This window comes from Aythya fuligula, chromosome 3 (assembly GCF_009819795.1).
Source record: "Aythya fuligula isolate bAytFul2 chromosome 3, bAytFul2.pri, whole genome shotgun sequence".
Taxonomy (NCBI): Eukaryota; Metazoa; Chordata; class Aves; order Anseriformes; family Anatidae; genus Aythya; species Aythya fuligula.
In genome coordinates, this window is record NC_045561.1 from 59,265,894 (window position 1) to 59,293,479 (window position 27,586).

Genomic DNA, 27,586 nt, shown 5'->3' on the forward strand with positions numbered 1-27,586 from the left:
ATTTTAAGAGTTCTTAATTACTGAAAGAGCTAAAACTTTACAACACTTATTAAAAGTCAATTCAAAATGCAATCCTGCTTGGACTTCAGGAGAAAAGAGAACTCTAGATTTGCTTTTTATAGTCATTTGTGATGAAGGAAAATGAGAAAAAACGACAAAGTCAAATGATTTATTAGAGAAGAAAACTTCTGTGAGAAGACTTTACTGACAAGTATCTAGAAGCTGGGGAAGATCCAATTCTATATGTAAGAAAAAAATAAGGGAAAAACATTTAAAAAAAAATTAAAAACTAAGGCTGACATGCTTTGCCTCTTATGTGACTTCATCTGAATCTTCAATATTGAGCATCAATTTCAACTTAGCTACTTTTAAGATGGTTCCCAGTCAGACTGACAGCAAGTGACTGCATCAGTAAGTTATTTCAGAGGAGCTCTGACATGCCTGTGTGGCTGCAATAGTTACTAGGGCTTGCTCTTTCCATATTCTCTTTGAAATAGGTTTTCCTTCTAGGAATGGAAATACATAAACAGACACCTAACATTTTACCGACATCCAAAGTTTTCAGCATAGCTATACTTGTCAATTTTTCCTCCCCTCTCTGAAAGCTGAATTTACACAAGAACCTGAAACTTCTGGGTGTTCTCTATATGACGTAAAAAGTTGATTTTGGATTCTTAGAGAAAATTTCCATTGAACTTTCCCATATTTACACTTTTTGGATGAATAAAGCAACTGAAAGAACTGTTATATTTTAGAAATCCATTTATAGGAATAGATTGTTTCTTGTTAAGTCATCAAAAGTTTTCATGTGTATGTGCAAGCTTTCTGCAATTAAAGATTTTTTTTTTTTAACTTTTTTTTTTTTTTTTTTAATAAAGTGATATGTAGAAACTCTTCACCAGAAAGATATCTCATAGGGATTCTGAGATAATGTTCTTAATGGTAGCGTGATTGCTGCAATAAAGCCAGAACTCCACTACATTCCCATCATAAGCCTCTAAAACTTTTATCTGTACATTTTTTAAATCCCTGGATATGCCTACAGACAGTCCAGAAGTAGAGTGAGAGGAATCCTTACAGAAGTCTGAATTCCTTCTCTAATCTACCTCTATAGGAGCCTCTTTGTTCCCTCATCCTCCTCAATTAGTTGTTACAGATCAGCTACCACATCTGCTATCAGACCTGTATTATCTATTTCTAGAATGTAAGACTCTTATTCATTAAAACTGATGGATTTTAAGCTGAATATTCACAGTGAGTAATGCAATCCTGAGTTGAGTTTTAATGTTACAAACAAATGTCAATTACCCAGATGAGTTTTAAACCAGAGAGTCAAGTTATTTTGCAGCTGGTTCTCTTGAGAAATGTTGCTTAATCACATATCAGCTGATCGGCCAAGAATGTTTATTCTATAATTGCAAAATACTGATTCAGGATGAAAAACATCTCTTGTTAGCCACAGTGTCCTTCTATAACTCTAAGTACATCATATGAGCCTTTACAGTCTTCTAAAAACATGAACAGGAGGTGCAGATGATGAACTCATTTAATGACCTCACTAGACACGTATCTTTTAACTTCACATTAATTTTCATTAAGTCCTTGTCTGAATATATAACTATAAACCAGAGAGTTTAAATTCGCTTCACAACATACACAGATCTGACTGAATATTAAAAAACCTTTCAGATGTAAACTGCATAATGAGACATTGCATTTCAACTTTCGTTGTTATAAGAATGTCTAAAATGGACTGAACTGTGTTTTTGTACTCTTAATTTTGCATGCTGAAATGTTTTTTTTTTCTTCTTTGCAAGTTCAGCTCACAGAGGGTGCTGTTTACGAGGGATGCCAGTATATAATGCTTAATACTATATGAGTCAATCTAGAATATAGTTTCAAAACAAATGAAGTTGACTGCTTTGCACAGTTGGTTTTAGAATAATTTACAAAAGGTTTTCCTTAGGAAAAAAAATGATTTCTGTAGCAGAATGCAGTGGAAGATGACAAAGTACAGGTATTTCCTAAGTAGTGAAGAATCTGTCAAAGGGGACACTCTTTATAGACCTTCCTTCTGAGACCTCTCATGAACACTGGAATAAGCTATGTGGTTGGGGAAAATGAGAGACCAAGCATAAGACACCATGACACCAAGACACCAGCTATTGGAAATTTTCAGTACAGTAAACAACCAACTTGGCTGATGATCTTTCTTCTTAAAAAAATAATAATAAAAAAAAAAAGAGATTCTTATGCGGCAGAAGAAGACTAGATGTTTTTTCAGACATCTTTACTTAAGTGAGTCATTAAAAAACTTATTTGAAAGTGATGAGGCAATCTAGCAGGATTAGAAATAAAACAAGACTTTTATAAATATCTTACACGTCTCCAAAGCCAGTCAGTCATGAATATAAAGCTGACATGTAGTTGAGGAAGCTGCAGACAGCAGAATACAGCCAAGACTGATTTCAGTAGCTCAAGAATAAAACTGAATACCAAAAGATATGTCACTTAAAACATTACTTAATATTATTTTAAACATAATGCATTCATTAGCAGCTGAACTGAAGTGAAAAAAAGTGTCAAATACCAAATAATGGAATGTCCTATAAACCCATATATTTTTAAGGCTAAAAGATAAAGGAAATGTTATGTAAGTAGTCTAGTATGTCCTGAATTTGTTTATTTTCACTAAGGAAATAAGCCCTTTTTTTAAAGAAAAATATCAGACTTCATTCCAGTGTTGGTAAAGAAAGTCATACTTTTAAGAACATACAATCAGGATGCTCAAATAGCACTTGTACCTTTCTCTTTCATCAGATTGTCATTGTTACTGTTTAGAATGCCTAAATACAGTATCAGAATGGAAGTTCACTACCCTTACAACAGTTTAATGCATTTTTTTAAGCAGAACACAGGAAAATCCATGGGGAATACAGAAACTTAACACAATGTTATATGCACTGGTAGTTTTATACTGCATTTATTTGCTGGGTTGAGAGAATTTAGCTTGCTGTTCCCAAGATTGCACAATACATGTACAACTGCTATTATGCCATGCTTTTGGAAGCATTTTTGAAAGCTTTCTATATTCTATTTGAAACTAAATGGAAAAAAAAAAAGCTTGTTGTGACATACATTATCTATGTATATATATACGTAAAAAAAAAAAAAACATGAGGTTTTACAGTCCTACTCAATTTTCATTACATGGTAGGCTAGTGAATGGCTTAGTTGCGTAGTGGAGAACTCTGAAGTTCTTGTTTCCCAGTATATTTGTGCAAACTGCACGTCTGTAGTATAACTTGTTTCCAACTGTTCAAATCCATAAATGTATTAGTGATAGAGTGACATGATAGAGCAGTCAGGCATTGGAAGGGGTTGCCCAGGGAAGTGGTCACTGTCCCTGGGGGTGTTCAAGGACCTGGTGCATAGGGACATGGCTTAGGGGACATTGGTGGTAGGGTGATGGTTGGACCAGATGATATTTCAACATTAGTTATTCTATGATTCTATGGTCTAGGAGTTTAGTTTTAATACATAATGTATTAAAAGACTTAGACCATCTCTCTAAGTCCTCTGCACACAAAAATTCCACCAAAGGAAAAATAACAGCAACAACAAAAAAAGTTGAAATATTTCCTCTCCCCACCTCTACCCCTCATATCACTCTTTCCTGTGTCTTGAGTGTACTTAGTATCCTACCAGAGAATGGAGTTAAAGAGCTGATGGGCTGTTTTAATTGCTGTAGCAATCTGTTCCTCACCAGTTCTGACTGCCACCCAGCAGAACTACTGTCTAATTGTTTTGTGTTTTTTCTTGTTCACTTTTTCTACAAAGATGCTCCATGCATCTGGGAAGAAAGTGCAGAGTACGATGTTTGTCTCTCTGATCCAGCATGAGCAGAGGTACTTCTTGTGCAATATCCTATATGGCAATAGATATCAAAACAAGGAACAATGAGACCAGCTTAGGCAAAGTTTAATTTACAGACAAGTTTAGGACTCCCTGGAAGGACAATAAAATCACCATGGTGATAATACTGAGGGGAAAAAAGGAAGATGACTTCTCTTGCTAGGGGAGGCACCTAAAAGCCACAGATTGTTAAACAGGTTTAAGCAAGCATTCCTGAGGTCTTTTTGAACTTCTTTATGTCTACAGAAGTAGGATTTTTTGTTTTCTGTAATTGGCCAGATGGTCCTGACTCACTCAATCACAAGGCCAAAATGATTTTTACATTAACAACAAGAAAACCTTGAAGCCATAAGACTTGTTCCTCAAATATCTCCTCCTGAAGACATTGTTAGCAGCCGTTTGTTCCCTTTAATACTGCAAATCTCTTAATTTTGATCAAAGCTTTGAATGTAAAGAAGCCTATTTCTGTTAACAGAGCTATGCACATACAGCTCATATATCTCTTCCTTTGTCAGAAAATAGCACAGAATACTCCAAAGTGTTGTTACATTTTGCATTTGGAGCAAAGACACAGCATCGTTCACACAAGCCTCAGGAACTGTTTCATATTGAAGCAAAAATATTGCCTTCACTACAGAGATTACCAGCTTCTATGAGCCCTAAAGTCTGAGTGCTTTGTCCCATATACACAAGATTCTCAAATAGCAACCACTATAAATCTCAAACTCTGTGGGCTGATGTTCAAGAGGCATGAAACAGAAGCAGACAGAAGTTACATCTGCCCCTCTTTCACACTACTTCCATGTCACTCTACAAATACAGATACTGTGTACAGAATAAAAGCTCTCCCATAGCCTAGGAAAGCACAACTTATTAAGCAGTGAGACAAGTGCCTTAATTATTATTGATTTTTCCTAAGATGTCTTTAGGTACACACATAATGCATCCTATTGTATCATACTATTCATATATGTGCATAAAACATCTATAATACAAATATATATGTAAAAGCCAATGCTTTTAATAATGCTAAAACAAATTTAAGATTCAGGACCCATTATTTTATGGTGTAGTAACATGCAGCTAGGATTCCAAGAAAGCCAAATTCAGTGAATGAGATTAAAAACATACCCTTGTTCTAACATAATTAAAACAAGCATTTACCTTCTTAATGTAATACAAATTATTGTTTAATGTAGACGGACAGTGTAGTTTGATTTATCTCAATTATTACAGTTTTGGCTTACATTCAGCTATGTTAGGACCCCCCTGCAGAAATCCGCCAAGAAGAAAATAAGATACAATTACTTTTATTTGAAGTATAAACTTACATACCTTGGCCTCCGAAATGCTAAACCATATTGCTGGCAAGCCAGTCCCACAGTGGGAGTATAAACAATAGGCATGAACCTTTCTATGTCAGAAGTCAGCACTTTATAGAAGAGCTTTTCATTTCGATCCTGAAGACTCATTAGTAGAATGTATCTGTGGAGAATTAAATATAATTAGATAGGCATCAAGTGAATACATAAAGTAAATTTAGAAATTGTGTTTAGAAAATAAATTAAAGCTATGCTTGTTCTACAACAGCCTCTTTCTTAGCCTCCTGTATTTAAATCCCTTCTTATCTTAATAGCGCAACTGTTTTAGACATAAAGGATAATAAACTGGTTGAGACAGAGAAAAGATGAATCCATCACAAAGCTGACATACTCTACACACTCAGGAAGCTGATCCTGAGCTGATATAGGTATAAAAGATTATGCTGCAAGAGAATACTTGGTCTGCCAGAACCTAAACCACACGTAAATAGTTCCACCTGAAATGAAATAGGCATTAAAATAAAAATTAAACAAACTTACTCTCTTGCCCAAAAAATTCAAACTAGAAATTTTAGCTTTTTCTACACTGGCTTTAAGAGAAATTTCTTCCAAACCCAGCTGAATACTTCAAATAAATATTTTACCAGAATGCTGCAAGACAAAGCTTTCAAAAACAAAGCAGACACATCTGTCTTTTAATGCTGATGTTTATGCTTGTAATGAAATTTGCATTGTTTTATGACCTAGCAGAAATCAATTCTGGATTGCATTTGAAGAAATTTTGTATTTATTTTCAAAAAAAAATAAATGCAAAAAATCATCAGAAAAATGAGAGTGAAAAAAGTTCATGCTTAGCTAGAGAAGCCTTTAACCAGTCCCATATGAAATGGCTGCACAGCCCCTTCGGCAACCAGAGACTGCAACGAGGTGGCAGGAGTGAGGCAAACCAGTGTCCCTCCCCTGGATTACTCAGGGTGCCTTTAAGGGTACCTTAGCCCCTACACAGATAAAGATTTTGAAACCAAAGAGTTGATCATATACTCTAAATATCAGCATCGTGAGACATCCTGAGCCACCTTCCCTTACACATGTAAGTTTTGAATGCTCTCCAAGGTTAAATTGTACCCTGCACTTGCAGTTCTCAGCTGCAAATACATATAGAGCAATTTTCCCTTGAATTATTACATTTCCATACAGCCTTTAATTTTCCTAGCGCTTTGTCGTGACACAGCGTGTCTTTCAATACCCTTGTTATCCTGGAGCATTTTTCTTTATTAAAACCTTTCAACTGAGAATGATTATCCCAGCATTTTCCTTGAAACACAAGCTTCTTCACATATAATTGTAAATACATTTGAGGGCATTCATTTTGTTTCTAGAGGATCTCAAAAGTGGTTTTAGAGACTATCAAGCATATTCAGGACCGCTCTATACCAGAGACTGCAAGCACTCAGGCAAACCAGGTGATTAGGTTTTGAAGCAGTTGCCAATATATTTTCTCTCCTTTTTACTACTTCTACTTAAAATGAGAAGCAGCTATTTAAAACTTTAAAATACCTTTTCATTATCCTTTCTTGTTACTCAGAGCAATCCTAATTTGCAAGTGCAACTTTAAATTGTACAGAAATCTTTGAGAGAAGAAACTAAAAGTTAAAAAAAGCTTCTTCGAGGGCTTCAACTCAAAAACCTATTTGCTAAAACTCTCCATTTTGGTTTTACTGTCTTTAAGCATTAAATTGGATTTTTATTTTCATATTGATATTTGTCATGGCATGTTTAGACTCAGGATATAGTAAAAGATTTGTGAAGATAACAATGGTATAATAACTGTCAACATATTTTAAAATATTAAATATTTGGCCATTTCCAAATCAGCATAAGACATATTAATATAAGATGACAAATATTTATAGAGAATAGTAATTCTGATCAAAAGGCTAATTTTTAATGGCAGGTATAAAATACTTCTCCAACTCATTCAAGCCTTTCTTAGGACTATCAGCTTTCTGAAAAATTCCTTCTTGAGAAGAAAGATCCCTTGACCCCAATGTGGTGTTGGTTATAAGGCATTAGACAACAACTATGCATCCTGTAGCAGCATCCAAGTAATCTACAGAATTAAAACCATGAAGTAGTTTTCAGCATTGTGTTTTTAAAAAGATACATTTAAAATGCAGCATTTCGTGGAATCTTCTACTAAAGCCCACATTTAATTGAAAGCAGTGAAAACAAGCAATAAAACACTGAGAACAATAATTTGTGCTATAAAAAGGGAGAAAAATATTATCTGTTCTCAGACTAGGAGTCTTGAATGAAGATTTCAGAGAAAATGTTCAGAAGAGGAAAACCAAGAATTGGCGAGTAAGACAGTAGGGACTGCCAGGCATTCAAATCTCAGTATGTCACTTTGCCCCCTTGCCTTTCCTCACCTAAGAACTTTTAATGTTAGACTGCTATTAGATTAATTACAGTAGCAGCAGCAGGATAAAAAACAAATGTTATCCAAAAAGAAAACCAATATAACTACTGGAAAATTACAAATAATTTCTTAGGGTAATTCTCCCTACACTTGCCCTCCTGGCCTGCATTTTACATGGCAAAATGGAATGGTAAAAACAAAAACAACCAGCATTTGTTTGCTCTTGTCTTGCAAGACATGAGAGGAAATGAAAGAAATGCTATTATTTTTAATAACAGCTTGTAAAACTTGTATAGCTTGTATAAGGCACATCCATTACTTTGAATATTCAGTGTCTATAGAGAAAGATTTGAAAGAGCAAAAAAAAAAAAAAGAAAGTAACTTTCTTTTTTAAAGAAAAAAAAAGAAAGTAACAGAGTATTCTCAGGAAAAAATGATCTCATGGCACCTCTCAGATGTTCACCTGTCAGTAAAACATTTTACCAATGTAACTGTTTGGAGAAAGAAAAACTCGGATAGAAGAGGCATCTGTTTGAGGGGAAAAGACTTCAGAGTCAATACAGAGAAAAACTAAAGACAATTAGGAACATACGGGGGAAAAATAATCAAATTACTTGCAGAATTCGTTGCAGCTTTTCCAAATTAAGTTAGAGGAACAGAATTATTTTCTGTTATTGGCGTCCTTTTTGCCAAGCATACCAGGCAATATATTTGCTGCTGTTTCACATTCATTTTATGTATGAACTTGTGGTATTTCAGAGCACAGCAATTCCACACTGCAAGTCAGTAAAGAAGTTTCAGCCATGCCAATATATGCAATGCCATGGTACTATAAGCTCTGCTTTACGAACTTGCACACATCCCCTTTACAATCAATGCCAGGGAAAGCTACAATCCTGCTGGTGTACACTGCTGTCCTACCCAGCACCAATATCTCATCAGATAATAGATACCCTTCTAAGGTACTTGGTAGCCTCATCTATGCTGTTTCCAAATGCTCATACTTGATCTTTGGGACATATAACACACTGATATGCACCCACTACCAAATCCCAGTTCTAGCAGGAGAACAACAGCTTCCCCTTCTCTCTTTTCAGTCACTGCTCTTATGGGAAGGAAGACTAGATGCTTGTTGAAAGGAATATTTCTTTCTAGAATGAGAATATTTCTTTCTAGAAGGCAGCAGGTGCATGCTCTTACACAAGATTGTCCCTGAGCACCTTCCTGACTAGGGAACGCTGAGATTTTCATTCAATTTCCAGTTAAAACAGTCAACGTCCCCTGACAGTCTCCATCAGTGAGAGGATTCAAGCAGTAAGAGGAGCAGGATCACATTCCTTTCCCCCTTTAAAATATTTCAACACGAGTGTGAGTACAGGAGACCAGAGTTCACATACAGCCTTGAAGGACGGTATTTTTTTTAATTCAAAAAATGACTCTGAGCTCATACACATGTAGTGCACATGTTAGTAGAGCAGGGTGTCTACTGACACACTCCCATAAATTTTTTCAGACACTTGACTTATAAACACAGCTGCAAATCACATTTTGCATGCACAAGTTTTTCACACTCAATTCACACAAGCATTCTAGCTCTGAAAAGGAGCCCAAGATGTCACAGTTAATAATCTTTAAAGGAAGTGTCTCCTGCATGCAGATGTTACCACATCTGTCAATCAGTTGTCTTAAATGTACACCTACACATGTAACACACAACTGATTTTATTTTGCTTAAAAAATGGAGAAAACAACAAAACAATATAAATAATAAAATATTTATTTCACAAACAATACAAATATATCTTAAAGAAACAATTTCATTTTGGGGTGACTTCTGGATTGACAATTTGAAGTGCTTTAGGGCCAACTTGACTAAATTTACACAAATATATATTGATCCAAAATCACCCTCAAATGCTTATTACTTAAGTGCTACGGATCTGTGTTATAAAATGAATGGCTGAGGCAACAAAGCACCTCTGGAGACTGCCAAACAGTGGTCCAAGCAGTGCCAGTGAGAGCAGCTTGCCCTGGGCTGCGTCCACTTGGGTTCTGATGGTCTCCAAGGATAGAGACTCCACAATCTCACTGTTCGCACATTTGGCCACCCTTACAGTGAAAAAACGGTGATTCTTCTCGTGTTTAAATGGAATTTCAAGTATTTATGCGGCATCAAGCAGCCCCCAACCCCGTTTATCTACCAGTATAAATGTGGCCACACTGCTTCTTCAGGCTATAGTGGGAAGACACAAATACCTCGATCAAAAATCACGGTTGAGAAAATGCCACTAACATGTGCTATAGAATAAGACAACTTTTTTTTTTTTTTTTTAATGTTAATTACTGAAGTCTTTATTAAAGTATTTTGACTAGTGATCACATTAACGAGGGAAAAAAAAGCCTGGCATTTAATACTCTGACGTTATTTTTATGAACAGTAAGACTTATTAGTTTTCTCAGCTGAAGCATTTTGCTAAAATCCTATTAAAGACAATAAATTTGTATTTCAAAGTCACAGAGTACAATATACCCTTTATACCAAAAAAAAAGAGGTTTTACACTAAAAAATGGCTTCATAATAAAAAAAAAAAAAAAAAAGGCAAGCTACAATGTAATCCTCAGTTCACATGGATGTAACCTTGTAAGGTTTGTGCTTCTCTGGTGACAGGGCCAGGAAAGAAGCATCTTCCTTACCCAAGTACTTACTTCAGAAAGAGAAACTGCAAAAGACTCAAAGGTGGGAAATAATGATATTGAATTATTGTTTAATTAATTATATACAGGCATTAAGCTTATAAAGATTAATTTGGAAAAAATCTTTGAAGCAAATGGCTTCTCTAAAGACTTAAATACTTTTATTTATTTCTAAATATACTTGTATTTAAATAAACTTGTGTATTGTTGGTGTACAATGTATGTGGATTAAGTGTAGTTTTTAGAAAATACATCTTCCCTCTCCTACCCCAAGTCAAACAGATTTTTCTTTCCTGTTTTAGCGTTATAAAGCAAGCTTTCAGCAAAGTATTCCTACAATCATGGGAGATGCCTTTTTTTTTTTCTGATGAATCCCACTGCAATCAAAAGTTTAGTATATTGTGTTTTACTGTGCTTCAAATGGCACAGTATTTAAATGTCCATTTATCTAGCATTTAAAAGTGATTTTTTTTTTTTTTTTTTTTTTCTTTTTCCCACAGAATTTTTGCATTTTGGCAAAGAGCCATTTAAATACACAAAATTTTGGGCTGGAAAACAGAATTAAGATTTGCATATACTGCTAATCTCCTCTTGAATTCCACATTGTTAGATTTGTGACTTTCAGTCTGTGATGATTTGAGGACAAGCAATTTTTTCCTGTGACCTGAACTACGAGCGAAAGTTCCTTGCAGCTTAAGAAACACATGCAGAAATGGCACAAAAGGCTTTTCTCCCTCCTTTTAAGTTACAGGTGAATAGAAAATACAGCAATTCTAGCAGAAACAAACAGCTGAAACAGTCATAAAGTCTTAAATGTATTGTCCTGGAATTAAGAGACTTCTTCATGGCAGAGTTACAGAGGAGATGGGGACAGAAGGGAGAGCTTCCAAAACCAGGAACTCTTCACTTATAAAGAGGGCTGTGCTAATATCCCGACTGTGAAAAACAAAGGTTATTGGAACTTGAAATGATAAGAAAGCCTTGGCACCAACAGACAGGTATCTAAAAGCCATTTGTTATGTATAGATAGCAAGACAAGCCACAGCAGAGAAAAACCAAGGCACAGGGGAAAAAGAAAAAAAAAGAAAAAAAAAAAAAAAAAAAAAAGAGGAATACTGCTTTCTTCTATAGCCTATATAGTACTTAGAAATAAAACCATGTAAGTATTCATAAATATTAAGTCTCCCCCAGCCTTTTACTTTAAAAATCTGTATTACACAATAATTCTGTAACGTTTCATGTATTTTATATATTTTAATGTTTATCTATCTATATTCGTGTAAGTACATTACTGAGTTCTTAGTTTTATGTCAATTCACTTCCTTCTGTTGACCTTGGCTGACATTTGTTTATAGAAATAATAAATTAATGTAAACAACACTAGAATATTAAACTTAAAATGAGGAGTTGATTTTTTGAAGAAAGCATTCTAGAAAAGCTAAGAACCAAGCTGTATGTATTATGCATTATGTATTTAACTTAATGATTCTCAATTGTCACCAATTACAGCTCTAAAAAAATAAATTCAACTGATCTATCATCAAAGAAATTAAAAAAGGGAGTCATGGTTTGATTTTACCTGTCTAGGTCGGATGTCAGTCTTTCAAAATTCTTAAGAATACTGAAAACCTGGACATCTTGACCGAGAAAGCAAGGTGGCAATAGTCCATGAATATTCAGTTGTTGCCTCTCCTCCAAGGTAAAAGCCATTCCCTGCAATAAATACATATATATATATATAAGGAAAGATATATATCTATATAATATACTATTCAATTCCTCAGCAAAATGTAACACAGGTGAAGTCAGCATCAGAAAAAAATTAACTATTTAATACTAAACATAATTATACATCACGAAATTATTTTGGGGGAAGTTTTAATTCAGGACAAGAGAATAGTCCTGTAAGGTGCAGTATCTCCATCCCAGCACAGAATTAGTTAAGATCTCCCAACACCGCAACACTATTCCCTGCAAAGTAATTAAGATACGGTTGAAGTAGCGAGGTTGCAGACCATGGGCTTTGAAAGGTGAATAAATGTTCTCAAACACTCTTTTGTTTGATTGTCTTCTAAATACAGAACATGGATAATGTTCATTTCAGTATAAGCATTAAGCTCTTAATATCTGAAATTTTTTCAAGATCTGGGTTATGTCAGATGCTCGTGTGATTTTTTTATAACAGAATGTTGTAGTACAGTAAAAGTCATCACTACCAGTTTTTAGTCAGAGGCTGATCCAGCACCTAGTGAAGTCAGTCAACAGAAACATGGCCATAGTGAGTTCAATGTAAATTCTGAATCAATTCTGTTTTGTTTTTCAGATTCACATTCAGTTACAGCAAGAAATATCTTGGTACAGACTCAGTGCATTTCTTCGTAGCAACCAGAAAAGACATTTACAAGTACTCAGCACACTAAGAGGACAGTCATAAAAACACTTAAACACTTATATCCAGATTGCAGATTGGTATACTGCCAAAGAGCTGCCAAAAATCTGCTTTTTAATGAGGTCTGTTTTTCTAAAACATCTTCAGAAATTACTCAAGCTACTGAAAGAAACAGAATGTCTTTATAGCAGAAACATGATAATGAATGCAGTACACCAGTACCAAGCATCCTAACTGCTGAGGTTTTACTTTGCTATGGTAACCGCAGCCAGTCAGGACTGTTGGATGAAATCAAGTTTTTGATTTCATCCATACATGACTTTCTTCCATACATGACCTATCAAATCCATGCAATTGTTTCACACTATGTGTGTCTGCACCAACATGTTGCCCAATTCCCTTAATGTTGTGCCTGCACTGCTGGCATAACTGAACCAGGACTAGCAGTTCTGCAGGTGACTTTGAGTCCCTTCTAGGTTAGCACCAAAAATGCCTATAATGTAGTCTCTGTAATATTCTTACGCAACTTAAATGCATTCAAAAGTTAATGTACAAGAAGTTGGACAGCATTTATTACTCTGCCAAGAGGATATACATGTATATGCATATAAAAGTAAACAAGCCATTAGACAGTTGCCTAATCTTCTACACGTCTTCTACACAATACATACTTAGTTTCTTATGAAAAAAAATATTTGAGAAAACACCTTAGGTTCGTTCATGGGACAAAAGAGGGGAAAATGGCAATGTAATGTTACTGCATTCACTCTCCTGTGGAAAATAAACGATACTATGATACCTTCATATCTACCTATATAAATATACTTTTAAAATTTACTTGTTCATTTCATTCTTAGAATTAACCAGGTCAACAAATGATGAAAAAAAAACAGGTAAGATGAGCACAAATACGAAAGGTGTCTTTCAGTGTACCTTTGCACCATGTTGTTTCAAGACAACAAATTCACAGCCCTTTACACAATGCCATCACCACCTGTTGCACAACAGCTTGTGATACATCGCAATATGTTGATACTGGATAGTTTGGTTAGACAGACGCTATAATTTTCAGAAGTACTTACAGACCTACTACCCTACAATTCTTACACTAATTTTCATTGACAAGCAGGAGTTGGACTCAAGGATCCCTGTACGTACCTTCCAACTCGGGATATTCAGTGATTCTATGATTAAGCAATTGTCATTGGTGCTTGAAAAAAAAAAAAAAAAAGAAAAAGAAAAAACTAGAACAATCTTACCATACTGTCTGCACTAAAATGCCATTAACCAAGTTGTTACCCCTAAGTGAAATGGCCTCAAAAAAAAGGAAAGAAAAAATTAATGATAAACACCAAACAATTCCGGATCTATTAAACATGCTCCTTCCACACACAGAAATGGAATGAAACCAAGTTTAATAAAGGCCAATGATAGTTTTCATATGGTTTTCCATGCATGCAGGATTTCAAAGGCTTCAAAAGTGTACACAAGCCTTGTTTTTTCTTGACCCTACATGAATTTTCCATGGTCCTGTATGTGTCTTCAGCTGCTACTGCATTTTTAAAGACCAACAAAGAAGTGAGTCAACACTCTTCAAGAGTTTCAAAGTTTCAAAGCTGATCCTTCTATCCCCAGTAGACTTCTTTAACCCCATAAAGACATAAAAGCTGTGCATGTGTGCTCATGCACACACACACTTCAGCGTCAGTTCCAAATGGTTGGACTTTAAAGAGCTGCATGGTTTCAGTGGATTACTGTTGACAAAAAAGCAGCAAGCCAATTATTCTCTGCATCCCTCCTCTCCCCTATTTCTGAAAGAGAAGTTTTCTGAAAGAAAATTTCAGAAAGCTTGTGTTTGCCTTCACTGTTAGGAATCTGATATGGACTTTAATTACTACAATAGGATTTGTGGTCCTGCTGTATCTTATTTTAATACAGGCACAAGAAAAGTTACTGCATCTTACCAAGTGCACTTTTTAAAAACATATTTTGTCCTGAAATATCATATTTTCCACATGTTGCTACAGCTCCTACAGTAAGTGTTAATTTATTTTGGGCAGTACTGCAAAAACACAACACCCATCTACACCTACTCTGCTATACATCGTTTTAAAACTCTTTACTTACATACCTTTCTTTGGCACAGACATGAATTTTCAAATTCATAAGATGGAATATTAGTTCCTTTTTTCTCAGATACTATATATGCTCATATGAAAATAATTTTGATTGAAACACACTGCATGATGATTTAATGAGAAAACCATTTCATGCAACAAATGTGCAGTATTTCATCTGCCTATAATAGCAAGAACTAGACTACACAAATTTTGTGGTTTATGACTAGATTTCTTGCACTAGCTTTTCTCATTCACTTTTCTATCTCAGAATTGTTTTTTAATGATTAAAGTGTTGTTTTCCAGCCATCCAGCAGAGAGTGCTCTAAGTTCAGCTTGGTTTACATGTTTCATCGGCTTCCAGCAAGCTATCTTCCACACACCTGGATAGGGCAGACTTCCATCTTCTAAAGCTCAACTATAATTAAAGATAGGGACATTTTTATTTTGCACTCTGTATTACAAATAATTTTTCCAAGAAGAATGACAGCTTGACAATCTAAAAGCAACACAAGATCGAGAAATTCCATCTCTAACCATTAACCTTTACAAAACTGTGCTGCTTGCATTAATTGCTTCATGCCTTCAAAAGATAACATAGTGATCAAAAGCAGTTTAAGTCTCCCAAGTAAGAGTTTTCAAGTCTTATAAAGGGTTTTGTTTCATACACATCTTTATATGTACTGGTTTTGGTAACACCATAAGTTGTTCTTCAACCACCTAATTATCTGCCTTTCTCACTAACCATTTGGTAAAACTGGGCTTTTTAAAAAAACTTACTGCTCCTTAAACACAACTTCCTACTCCTGTTCTCAACTGTAGAGAAAGCTTTCTGAGTCTTTCTCTCATTTTCAAGAAGTTCCACTCACTGCAAATACATTTAATTCTGAATTCATCTCTCCATTTGCAATGTTGTGAAGCTATGTACTTGCAGCAGTGATTTATGTTACTACACATTGTTCGGTATTCTTTTGTTATTTAATCTTTATTAGTTTATTAACCTATCTCTTGAACACGATGTCCTCTGCCCAGCCTCTCTCCTTTCCCTCTGAAACCCTCCATTACAAGGTTATTTTAGTGCAATTACACACACGTCAATCCTCTTGTTCAACTGCACTTCTAGAAAGCCATAAAATGGGGCAAACAGCAAAACACCATTTTATATTGGATAGCGTTTTGCACTGGCTTTCAACTGAACTCTCAAGACATTCTTGAGAAGACAGAGAGCACATTCAGAATATTTCAAGAGCTAGCTCAGTCCCAGTTCATTGCCAGCAACAAGACAAATTCTCTCTCCATACAAATTATATTGCAAAGATTATATAAACCTCTTAAGAAAAAGACAGTGCACCAAAGCTATGTGTGCATGCCGTCTATGAGCTAATGAGATTCAGCTTCACTAAAGGGTAACCAGAACCATCTCCACACAACGTTCGCTGTGGGGATCCTAATTCAATTTCTTTTAAGACCTATCCCACTTTTGTTTTAATAGGCCAAAATGTCCACGTTTAGGAAACGGTACTCATAAAGAAAAAAAGCTTTTCTCCTTTTGTAGGCCACACAGCACGTTGCCACACAGTTCCTGGCATGCGAGTACACAGGGGAACGCTGTCTTAGAAGACAAAACCATGTTCACATCCAAGATTTCCATATTCAGTGACTCTCCTCAGCTTCTGGTAGGAGAAGACCAAGCCCAGTAAGACTTCAAGTCATCCCTGGGTCTCAGAAAACAACCTGCAACACCAGCATCCAAACTCAAGTGCCAGCATGGATATTTGAGCAGAATGGATCTGTGCAGGAGGGGAAGAAGAAACGAAGAAGGCAAGAAGGTATAGGAAGAAAGTGTATCTGGAAGTACCATCTGTTCTAGAAGAAAAAAGCCTAGATTGCTGATCTAAAATACTACCAGAGAAATATCAGTGTCTAAAATATTTTGCTGACACCAGACAATGAGGTTCATCATTGTCTCAGAGCTCACCAAAAAGTAAAAAACCACTCCATTAAAAGCTCATTCTGTACATCTAAACCATAAGAGTGAACTGATTTCAACAATATCTGGAAAGAACCACCCAAATCTGAGGGACACGGATATGCACAACATCTGTAGCTGTGTGGCTGTGGCTTGAGGACAAGAGCTGGCTCCAAGCCACCTCTTGCAGCCTCCCGCTGGAGAGCTGGTAACTGAGCAGAGCACAAGCGCTCTGGCAGAGAAAGCACAGAGAAAGCCCACAGCTGCGTGAAATACAAGTCTGCGAAAAGATCTGAATCACTTCTTTGAACAAATAGGCTTACAGAACCCTGTAATTCCATATTCTCTAGAAAAAAAAAAAAAAAAAAAAAGAGAGAGAGAGAGAACGTTTTTGAGAAGAGTGTTTTTGCGTCAAGATTTCCCAGGTATGCTCTATTGGTTGCCAGTCCCCCACCATCCCACACTGCTCACACCATTTTATACACAAGCTTGCCTCCAGGAGAAGTTCAACAGAATGCGATGCAGTCCTTAGGAAAATGTGATCTTTGGTACGTATAACTGCTTGCAAGGAAACCTTTTTGCTCTTCAGGCTTTTGCCTTTCATAACTTTGGCTCCTTGTACTACTCTAGTGCTGTTAGGGAGGAATCCAAGTCAAAGCAAATAAAGCAATTTTATTTTGCTCTATTTTAAGGAAGACTTCTTAGGCTGAGAAAGCAGCAAAACGTACGTATAGTCCTGCTAGGTATGGGCTACATGAGAACTTTCATGGGCACATAAAATATTATAAGCCACTTTAAAATGAGAGCATTAAAAAAAAAAAAAAAAAAAAAAAAACATTCTGAAAAATTGTATATGTTCAAAGAAAGGATTATTAAAATATTCATAAAAATATGGCACACGTGAATTTTCAAGCGTTTAAAGCTACATTTAAGAGTATAACGATCTGCAAATCCCTTTGAGATATTTCATATTATTTGCATTAAAAAAAATACCCTACGAGCAGATAAAAATGCAATTTTACATGCTTTCCCCCTCTACTTTGCACTTAGAGAAAAAAAGATAAATACTCTAAATCCTTCATGTCTAACACCTGTTTAAAGGCACAACACTCCAAGAAGCAGAATAATTACTCTGGGTATGCAGAGTAATAAACTTATTCTGCTAAAAACAAATGTGGTTCGTGGCAAGGCAGTTGGGTCTGATCATCACATATGGCTGAAGATGTTCCTGCTAGCTTCAATCACCATTCTTATCATGATTGCCAGAAAACGTTACAAGCACAGGCAACTACTGCAGATACCTGAGTCAACTCCTCCAAACAGAGGTTGAGGCCAAACTGGTTGTGAAGTGTCCTTGTAGCTAAAGAAAGGGAAAAGTCTTTCTAATGCTGCAAATTCAAGCATGTTTTCTGTCATCTAGGATCTTCTTTTAGACCTCCAGGAAAAAAAAAAAATAAAAATGCCCTTGCTAAATATCCATTTACATTCACTTTGAGATCTACATTTCTTTTTGGAATTGTTGTTAAAAATACATGCAAAAGAAGGGCTTCAATAGCAGTATCCAATTTTGATAAAGGAAATTCAGAATTACTAAATTCTTAGTGAATAAAAATAATCCTTTGAGATGGTTCTAATGAAGGCAAGCTGCTAAGAGGAAAGGATCTGCTCACCAGCAGAAACTTACCATAGCTTGAAGATGTGCAGCATGGAGCTCAGACATGAATGCTGACCATGAAAATAGAAACTCTGGGTCATGGCCCTCAGATAACCCAGACAGAAAAAAGCTTGATGAATTTTCAGAAACAAAGGTCTGTAAGCATTTGTAATGCACCAATATCTAAGCTAGTATTAAACTGCAGGTAGGAAAGACACTAACAAGATACAACTGCTATCTTTCAGAAAAATGCAGCTATCTTCTCCCAAAACTATGCACAGATCCCCACCAGGGCATTGTCAGTTTCTTAATTGTTAAGGATTTAAGGAAAGCTGGGAAACCTGAAGTACATTCACATTCCAATTCTATGTCCCCAGGATTTTCAAAAGCAAATTTAAAAAATCAAGTCACCACGGGAAACTGAAACAAAAGTCACAAACAGCTTCCAACAGCTTTCAAAGCATGCAAAAAATACAGTAGCTAATAAACACACCCAGGGACTTATGACTCAAAACAAGTGCAGATGGCCAGAAGAAGATCAGACTCTTGGCAAACTCATCATGGGAATGTGTGGGCAGCTTGGCAGGGAGCTGATAATGGTGATTGCATCTGAGCATGATTCAGCCCAACACATTAGAAATGACACATCATGGCATTCTTACTCTGGCAATCTTCCTTCAGTCTGTTGTAAACAATTATCTGAAAGTAAGGAAGCAGAACTATTTTAAGAAAGTTTGTGTGTACTTGTTTTATTACACACATACATACGCAGTAACATCTTTTTGCATTGCATAATCTCTCCTCACCTTAAGTTTGCGATGGCTGCATTACACAAACGGCAGACAATAATAAGCTGAACAGCAAAACAAGTCATCAGGTTAATACGGTATAAAAACATACGTAGCCTGCTGTGGTATAATACAGGATGGGACTGAGTTAGACACCAAATTTAGATGTTCATATGCAAGCTAGGTACCTATCCCCTCATTATCACAGAATCACAGAATCACAGAATTTCTAGGTTGGAAGAGACCTCAAGATCATCGAGTCCAACCTCTGACCTAACGCTAACAGTCCCCACTAAACCATATCCCTAAGCTCTACATCTAAACGTCTTTTGAAGACTTCCAGGGATGGTGACTCCACCACTTCCCTGGGCAGCCTGTTCCAATGTCTAACAACCCTTTCAGTAAAGAAGTTCTTCCTAACACCTAACCTAAAACTCCCCTGGCTCAACTTAAGCCCATTCCCCCTCGTCCTGTCACCAGGCACGTGGAAGAACAGACCAACCCCCACCTCGCTACAGCCTCCCTTGAGGTACCTATAGAGAGCGATAAGGTCGCCCCTGAGCCTCCTCTTCTCCAGGCTGAACAAGCCCAGCTCCCTCAGCCGCTCCTCGTAGGACTTGTTCTCCAGGCCCCTCACCAGCTTCGTCGCCCTTCTCTGCACCCGCTCAAGCACCTCCATGTCCTTCTTGTAGCGAGGGGCCCAAAACTGAACACAGTACTCGAGGTGCGGCCTCACCAGAGCTGAGTACAGGGGGACGATCACCTCCCTTGCCCTGCTGGTCACACTGTTCCTGATACAAGCCAGGATGCCGTTGGCCTTCTTGGCCACCTGAGCACACTGCTGGCTCATATTCAGCTGACTATCCACCATCACTCCCAGGTCCTTCTCTGCCTGGCAGCTCTCCAACCACTCATCTCCCAGCCTGTAGCTTTGCTTGGGGTTATTGCGCCCCAGGTGCAGGACCCGGCACTTGGCCTTGTTGAACTTCATGCAGTTGAATTATTATGTGAATAGGATATATAGTACTGGTTAAAGAATGATCCAGCTCACCCTAGAATCTGAGAGGCTATGACATATTGGAGAAATCAACACAGGATAACTCATTATGGCAATGATATCAGCTATAAATCAACTGCATAGGAGACTGGGAGACTTGTACAGCAACAGGAAAAAGCCAGACACAACACCAGGAATAACACTCCTGCATATCTCAAGTGGAACTAGTTGCCTGCATGTGGGCCACTACACCAAGCCCCAAATACCCTGTTGACTCCTCGGTCCATGTGTTGCACTAAAATCACCTTACTCTAAATCCTTCGTTTTATTATAGGAACTTTTAAACTCAAAGAAACACAAAATTTGCTAGGGCTGGATTTGTATGCTTTCAATCAGAGCTGGGTGCCCTAAAAGCAGATTTCACATAATTTTAAAGCCAAAAGCTCACTTACAAAAGGTACCAGACAAGGGAACAGAAACCCCCAGCTCCCCACCTCCCAAACCCACAGACCTGCACAGCATTCCTCCAGCACCTGCAGCTGAGATAATTAAATGTTAAGGGACAGTTGTGTTAGAGTAAGACCTGCAGATATACCTACCCTCTTACTTTTAATGTCAGAATGCCAATGCTGCAGTTTAGCACATTGCTACAGAGTAATTACATTTCAGCACAAACAACTTTTTTTATTTTTTTTTGTCCTTGTCTATTTCTGAGCCACTTTTGTTAGTTTAAAACTCACTCGGATATATCTACCCTCAAAGATGGATCAATGCCTTGTTAAAAAAAGCTCTGCATATTGGAACCATTCTGGAAAAAAAGAAAGCAAGGCCTTGTAATACCACCTGAAAACTTGTTGAGCGCGTTCTTACCACAGATGATAATTTTCAACACAGTTTGCCTACACTATAGATTATAAACACTGGTTGTAGGCAACTTCAGAGCTCTGATCCCCTTGGTATAAATGAATCTTCTTAATTACTACTTTTGTCAATATTGTCTATATTCTACAGATGCATCACTGTATAGTTGTAAATTTAGATAATCTATAGCTATAGAATTAAAATTTAATGCATGATAGTGTTTTCTAAATAAAGATGATACTAATTTTTACCAGACCTTATCTGAAATTCTCATTCTACTTAAAAATTAATTCCCTTCTACAGTAGATGCTGTAAGCCAGTACTAGTATAATTGTAATCAAGGATGCCTGCAATGTTATCAGTGGAATAACTAACAAGGTATCTTTATTTATGAAGGGACTTTAGATAACATCAGCAGACATGTGACATGTATTACTAACCAGAATGACTTCAAATGCAATGCCAAATAAAGGTCTTTAAATGTACTAATTTTTACTAATAAAGGACAATCTCCAAGTGTGCAGTCCCCAGTATGGAATATTTACAAGTGCAAAATCAGATATTATTTGAGAGGCAGTCAGATTTCCAGGTAGGTAGATGAGGAATTTCAGTGACTGCCAACAATTCCATCTGTTTAAAATATCCACTTATCCAAATACAGGTTAGTAAGCCCTGAAATCCTGAGGGGATTTGATAAAACTGATATGCTTAGCAGACTTTATTGTTGCCTTTCAGAGACTAAACAGATTACCAACTACTGTATTCTGTGCTTCTCACAGGGCTAAGTAACAAGTTTCTCTTCAGCAGCATAAACAACAATTAATGCGAATAAATATTTTAATTATAGTACAGAGTTACCACAACAGTAAAATTGAAATCTAGAGGAACAGTCTAAAATAATGTGATGCAAAAGGAAGAAAGCAGGAAGAAACAAATGCAGAGGAGGCACAAACCTGATGTTGGGTTAGCTGGCAATTCAAAATTACGCTTTGTAAGCATCTTCCTCATTATGGCAACTCAAAAAGAAGCAAGAAGTGAGGAAGACCAAAGACCCGACAGCATGAAGACCTAAAGAGATTTGACCCAAAACTGAGGGAACCAAATGTGCTGAACCTAACCAGTGTAGATTCTTAGATGACTAATGTGCAGCACACTGTCTCTACTCTAATCCTTTGGGCACCATAAATAGACCATGGAGAAAGACTGAATTGACCTCTAGGAGGTACCCGTCTCTCTTTTTTGGACTAAAAGAAATATAAATAACTATTTCAGACTAAATACTTTCCAGCGCCATAGGTAACCTAGGATTTCTATTACCACGGTCTATCACCTGTAAGTCTTTTTGGTCAGATGCAGTCAAAGTGTACATTGCATGCATATCAGTCATTTTTCCATTCTGCAGATCACAACTTATTTTTCATTTTATCTGCCCAGTCTAAGAGCTGGAAATAGATAAATTAATGAAAATAGCAAATACTACCCGGGCCCTTTGTCTGGGGAGCTTGCTTCATCCAATCTTGGCACTTGTTCTCAGAATCCAGCAGTACATTGAAACCAAACTTACTATTTGAGGGCACCTGCTTTACAAGCACAGCCTTAATCCAGCAGGTAGTTAATTTGTCCTTTTTTTTGCCAAAAAAATCACTATTCTACTTGTAATATTTGCTTTTAAGTAAAAATCATTCCCTCCTTACTGAAAACTCATTTTATTTTGAAGAAAGTGTGCCAGCCTTTAAGCCAAGTTAATATCTTTCTTTAATGTGCCTTGACATTTTGCAAGAGCATGGTGGCATATGGCACATGCAAATATCCCCTCTGCATCTGCTTTATATCTCTTGGCCAAACCTGAATTTAGACTTCCATGTTGAAATAGAAGAATTACTCAGAAGTAGCCACTATAAACCATTGACAGAAAGGTCTTTTTAATGAGATGATAATGTCTATATATTTATTTTCCTTACTTGATTTCTCAGTGTTTCAATTTGTGTCAAAGTAATGCAGTTAAATGAGCTTGCTTCAACAAAACTGTCGTAACTACTACAAAAAAGCTGTACAGTTGAACTTGGTATTTTCTCCTGTGACTAGGACTAATGTGTAATTAATTTCTTCAGCATTAGCTTAAAAGGGAAGACTTCTGTCTGGCAACAGCTCTCCAGACCTTCCTGCTTCCCAGTGCCTGAGCAGAGAGGTGAGGCAAGTAGCACTCCTTCCCCTTGCAGCTCCTCAATGGGATTGGAATGAACTGGGGAACACAGGTTATCTAGAATAAGGCTGAATCAGGCAGGACAACACCAATGTTAAGATATATGATCAGTACCAGATTAACAACTAATACACCCCTTTTGTGGGATACTGCCCATTTTGACTCTGTACCTGTTTCCTAATGAGCTAAGTTTAAAAGAAGCTAGCATGTCTTTCAAACTGTTATCTAGCCTCTTAAAGGAAGATTTGTTTTCTATATAGCCCAGATAAATTTTTTTACTACTGTCAGTATTGAATTGGACCAAACAGGGTACAATGAAGACTTTTTCCTGTTGAAACTTCCCTCATTTGAAAGATGTTTCCAAGACACATCCAGGCTGTGCAACTTATTATCAGAAATAGGTGGCACTGGTGCCATACATATGGACAGTTAACATCAAATACCATAAACTAATAAAGTTTATGTACAACTGATTTGTTGCGTAAATTTCAGCAGAAGATCAGTTACCATAAAAATGCAAGCAAAGTAAAAGTGAGCAGTGCAGCCTTGTAGACTAGGAGCAAGAGGGAATAGCTCTTAAGTAACCAAAGTATCCTCATCTTCAAAGGAACCAGCTATGGACATCAGCACTGCCCTTACTGACACTGTGTATTTATCAGTACTGGAAAGTTGACAGGGCTATCTATCAAGGACATTTCAGTTTCTACTCAAAGAAAGTAGAAAACTGCATATGCAGGATTGCAGATCTTGCCTTGAAACGATAATCACCAGTATTTTGTTTTCCTGTTCAGTGTTGACAGAATTTGTTGCACTGAAAAGCAACATTTTTGCCCTCATTCTCAGGCCTCCCCAAGATGAATAAGGTCTGTATTGTAACTGTGAAGACAGAAACAAAACTTCTAATTATATGCATACAGAAATGAAAGACAAGCATATCATGATACACTGAATAATCTTGGAAAAAAACTGCAAGAGATTATATAGTACGCAACAGCAGTAGTAAATCACTCTGCTAACAGCTGCCTTCTACCACACTGACATCCCAAGTCCAAGCAAGCAGCCAGGCCCTGCAACCTGCAGAACCTACCCAGTTATTTTTGGATCAGCACTAGAAGTCATTAGTTTCTCTCTTCTTAAATGTAGTATCACATAACCAATAACTCCTAACAGTAAATTGCACTGCTTTCTTCATTAGTAAGTAGAAATTTTAGACATCTTAATTGGCTTATACAGAATTAATAAAAAATACAGTGAAATATTATATTGCTCTGTCATTATACTTTATTATCTGATAAACTATGCTAGACAGACTTATATTACCTGAATTATCATTTCATTTCCATGGCCTCGACTCCTATTTTCCAGGCTATGTCAGATGGTTGTTCAAGAATGTAGAAAAGAAATCTATGCAGATATTAATTGTGAATGTTTTTATCAAGCTTAATGCAAAAAGAAACCTAAACTTTGCTGTAAGCCTTTGCCAAATACTGAATCCTTGGAAGTTTCATTAAATTTTGAGTACTATCGTACCACTCTTTTTCCTTTACTAAGTAGAATATAGTAAAAGTATAAAAGCACATGGCCATTGTAGTCAAGAATTCAAATATTAAGAAAAAAAATTCAGGTAATGGACCCACCCCTAATACCTCTGAAACGGTGTAACATAATGGGCCTCACAGGATTCTTAGCATGCATATATCAAAGCATTCACTAATGAAACAGTCTTGTTTGGAAGCAAGCCTTTCTTCTTATTATATACATATAGCCAATATAAATGTATTCAAAACCTCTCTATTTTAATAATTTCTTGAAGCAGTTGGGAGCACATTTCCATACTTCATTCTCAGTAATACCAAAAATTAGTGAACAAACATACACATAGTCAATAGTTTTCTTTTCCTCACGTATATTGTCTTTCAGTTTTGTTAAGTATGTAGCTGTGAAGCACCTGTTCCATGACAGGGTCTGTTTTCTCATTTTGAGTTCTTAAATGCTCAGTGTAGCCACCAGTAGCCATTGTCATTACTAGCACCACAGGCAAAGATTATGTCAGCATCAGGCAACAGCAGTTCAGGGATAAAAGAGTGCATATAACTTTGTCATAAAGTCAATATTTATATAAAATATGATAAGCTTATCTGAACTTTGCTACAGAGACCAAACACTGATTGTATTTGTTTCTATCACTTAACACAGGAGGAAAAAAATATCAAGGACTAGATTGACTAAGAAGGCAAACTCTTAAAATGCAAAGTCAATGGGACAAATAGGATGCACTGAGTCCAGGATCTTAACTTTAGATAACAAAATCAGAACTCACACTATCATTTAATTCACTATACAGAGAAAGCAAAGTTATGCAACAGAATATGGAAAAATTTAACTGATCAAAGGAAGATTTTACAGATGATAGAATAATTCAATTTAAAACAGATATACCCAGTGGATACATACAGCTCTGCTTTTGCCAGAATACAACCTGCATATCAGCTGTATCTGCTTAGTGCAGGATAGATACAGAGAAAAGATCAGATTGAAAAATGTCATGGAAAAACTTTGACAAAATGTGGTATATAACTTTTATTTACATTTGACTGGACTCCAGAAAAGCTAGACTCATCAAAAGCAAATACAAGATTAAAGAAAAAGTGAACATTATGGAAATAAAATCTGAATGGTAGTTAAGGAAACCAGCCAATATAAAAACATCTGAATTTGCTATCAGACACACAAGACTTCTACCTGATAGAAAATCTGTGAAGGTGAAAAAATGCCAAGAATCCCCTCCCAGTAGGCCTGATTCTTTCCAAGTTGCTACCTTTTTCAAAGCAAACCATGGATTTACTCGCCCTTTTGTCTATCTGTGCCACTCACAGAAATCCTTGTCCAAAAATCATGAAAACAAAAGAGCAAAACAAAACACAAATGGTGTTAGGCAAAACTTCTCCTGCACTGACTCTGAAAAACACATCCCAGCATTAAACATTAAACACGAGTGTACTTGATTGAACTTGAAGGAAATGTTGCCACTCTGTTCCCACCTTTCACATTTTCTTGTGTCTAATTATCCAGCCCCATTAAAAGCTTTTTCTAGCTATGTAACTGCCACAGAGGGAACTATTGTGCCGTATCCATCACTCATACAAAATGAGAACAAATATCTTGTTTAAACCCGATTAATCTGGAGCTGGCATTCAGCACTGCCCTTGGTGCAAGACTGCTGTGAACTCAGCAAGCTGGCAGACCTGTAAACACCACATCTACACAGCATCGAGCAGCACCCTCAGTAACAGAGAAATGGAAATGGGTTTGAGATAAACTACCTACAACATTCAGGGGCTAACAGCTAAAATGTTTCCAAAAAAGAAAAAAAAATATGCAACGAAGACTGTGACAAATCTAAAGAAATTTTCCTAACAGGCTCTTGGGTCCTTAGGCTTAAAAGACATATTTGAGACATATTTTAGGCAACAGTATGAGATCTACTCAGACTACGAATGATGAAAGATCATCAGTTTTCATCAGTTTCATAACCAGTTAAGTATGAAAACGTCTGTCCAACTCTTGAAATATTTCAACAGTCCACAGTAACTTGAGTCAGACCACTAACACCAAAATCAAGTCAATTGCAATCAAAATTAAAAAAAAAAAAATACCGTGGAGAAACCAACCCAGGACGGTTGTGTTCTAGTTGTTTATTAATCTCCATAACACAAATCAGCACTGAACTTACTTTATTATTTCCTAAGTCTCAAATGGCATATTCTCATTACTCATTTGCCTGAAGATGGAAACATACAAAGAGGCCCTCAAATAAAGAAGCCACATAAAAAAAAAAAAGAGTCTCCACCAAAGTCTCCCTAGAGGCATGAGAGGCATCTTACATAGAGTGGAGCACTGGGCAATTAGTAACAGCACGAAGAGCAGCAAAGGAAAATGCCAGGCACTGCACATGGGACAGAGCAATGCCAGACACGGCACAGACTGGGAGCCGCGTGGCTGGAGCAGTCCTGCAGAAAGGGGCCTGGGGGAGCTGGTCGGCAGCAGGCTTGGTGTGAGCCAGCAGTGTGCCCTGGCAGCCACGGGACAAACTGTATCATGGGGTGCATTAACCACAGTGCATCCACCCAGTCAAAAGAGATGATTCTTCTGCCATATTTAGTGTTGGTGCGGCCTAACCTTGAATATTGTGTGCAGTTTTGGATTCCCAGATAAAAAACGGATGCTAAGGTTCTTGAAAGTACCCAGTGGAGGGCTC

The 27,586-nt window shown here is 36.7% G+C and overlaps 1 protein-coding gene across 1 annotated transcript in view; it reads right to left on the reverse strand.

The window, feature by feature from the left end:
- The window catches only part of ME1 (malic enzyme 1), a 173,966-nt gene that overhangs the window by 113,792 nt on the left and 32,588 nt on the right, over nt 1-27,586 (reverse strand). Inside the window, exons 2-3 of the mRNA XM_032184259.1 lie at nt 11,930-12,063; nt 5,251-5,400 (exon numbers count right to left, since the gene is read on the reverse strand). Coding sequence (XP_032040150.1) covers nt 5,251-5,400; nt 11,930-12,063 — 284 coding nt within the window. The remainder of the gene's footprint in view (nt 1-5,250; nt 5,401-11,929; nt 12,064-27,586) is intronic.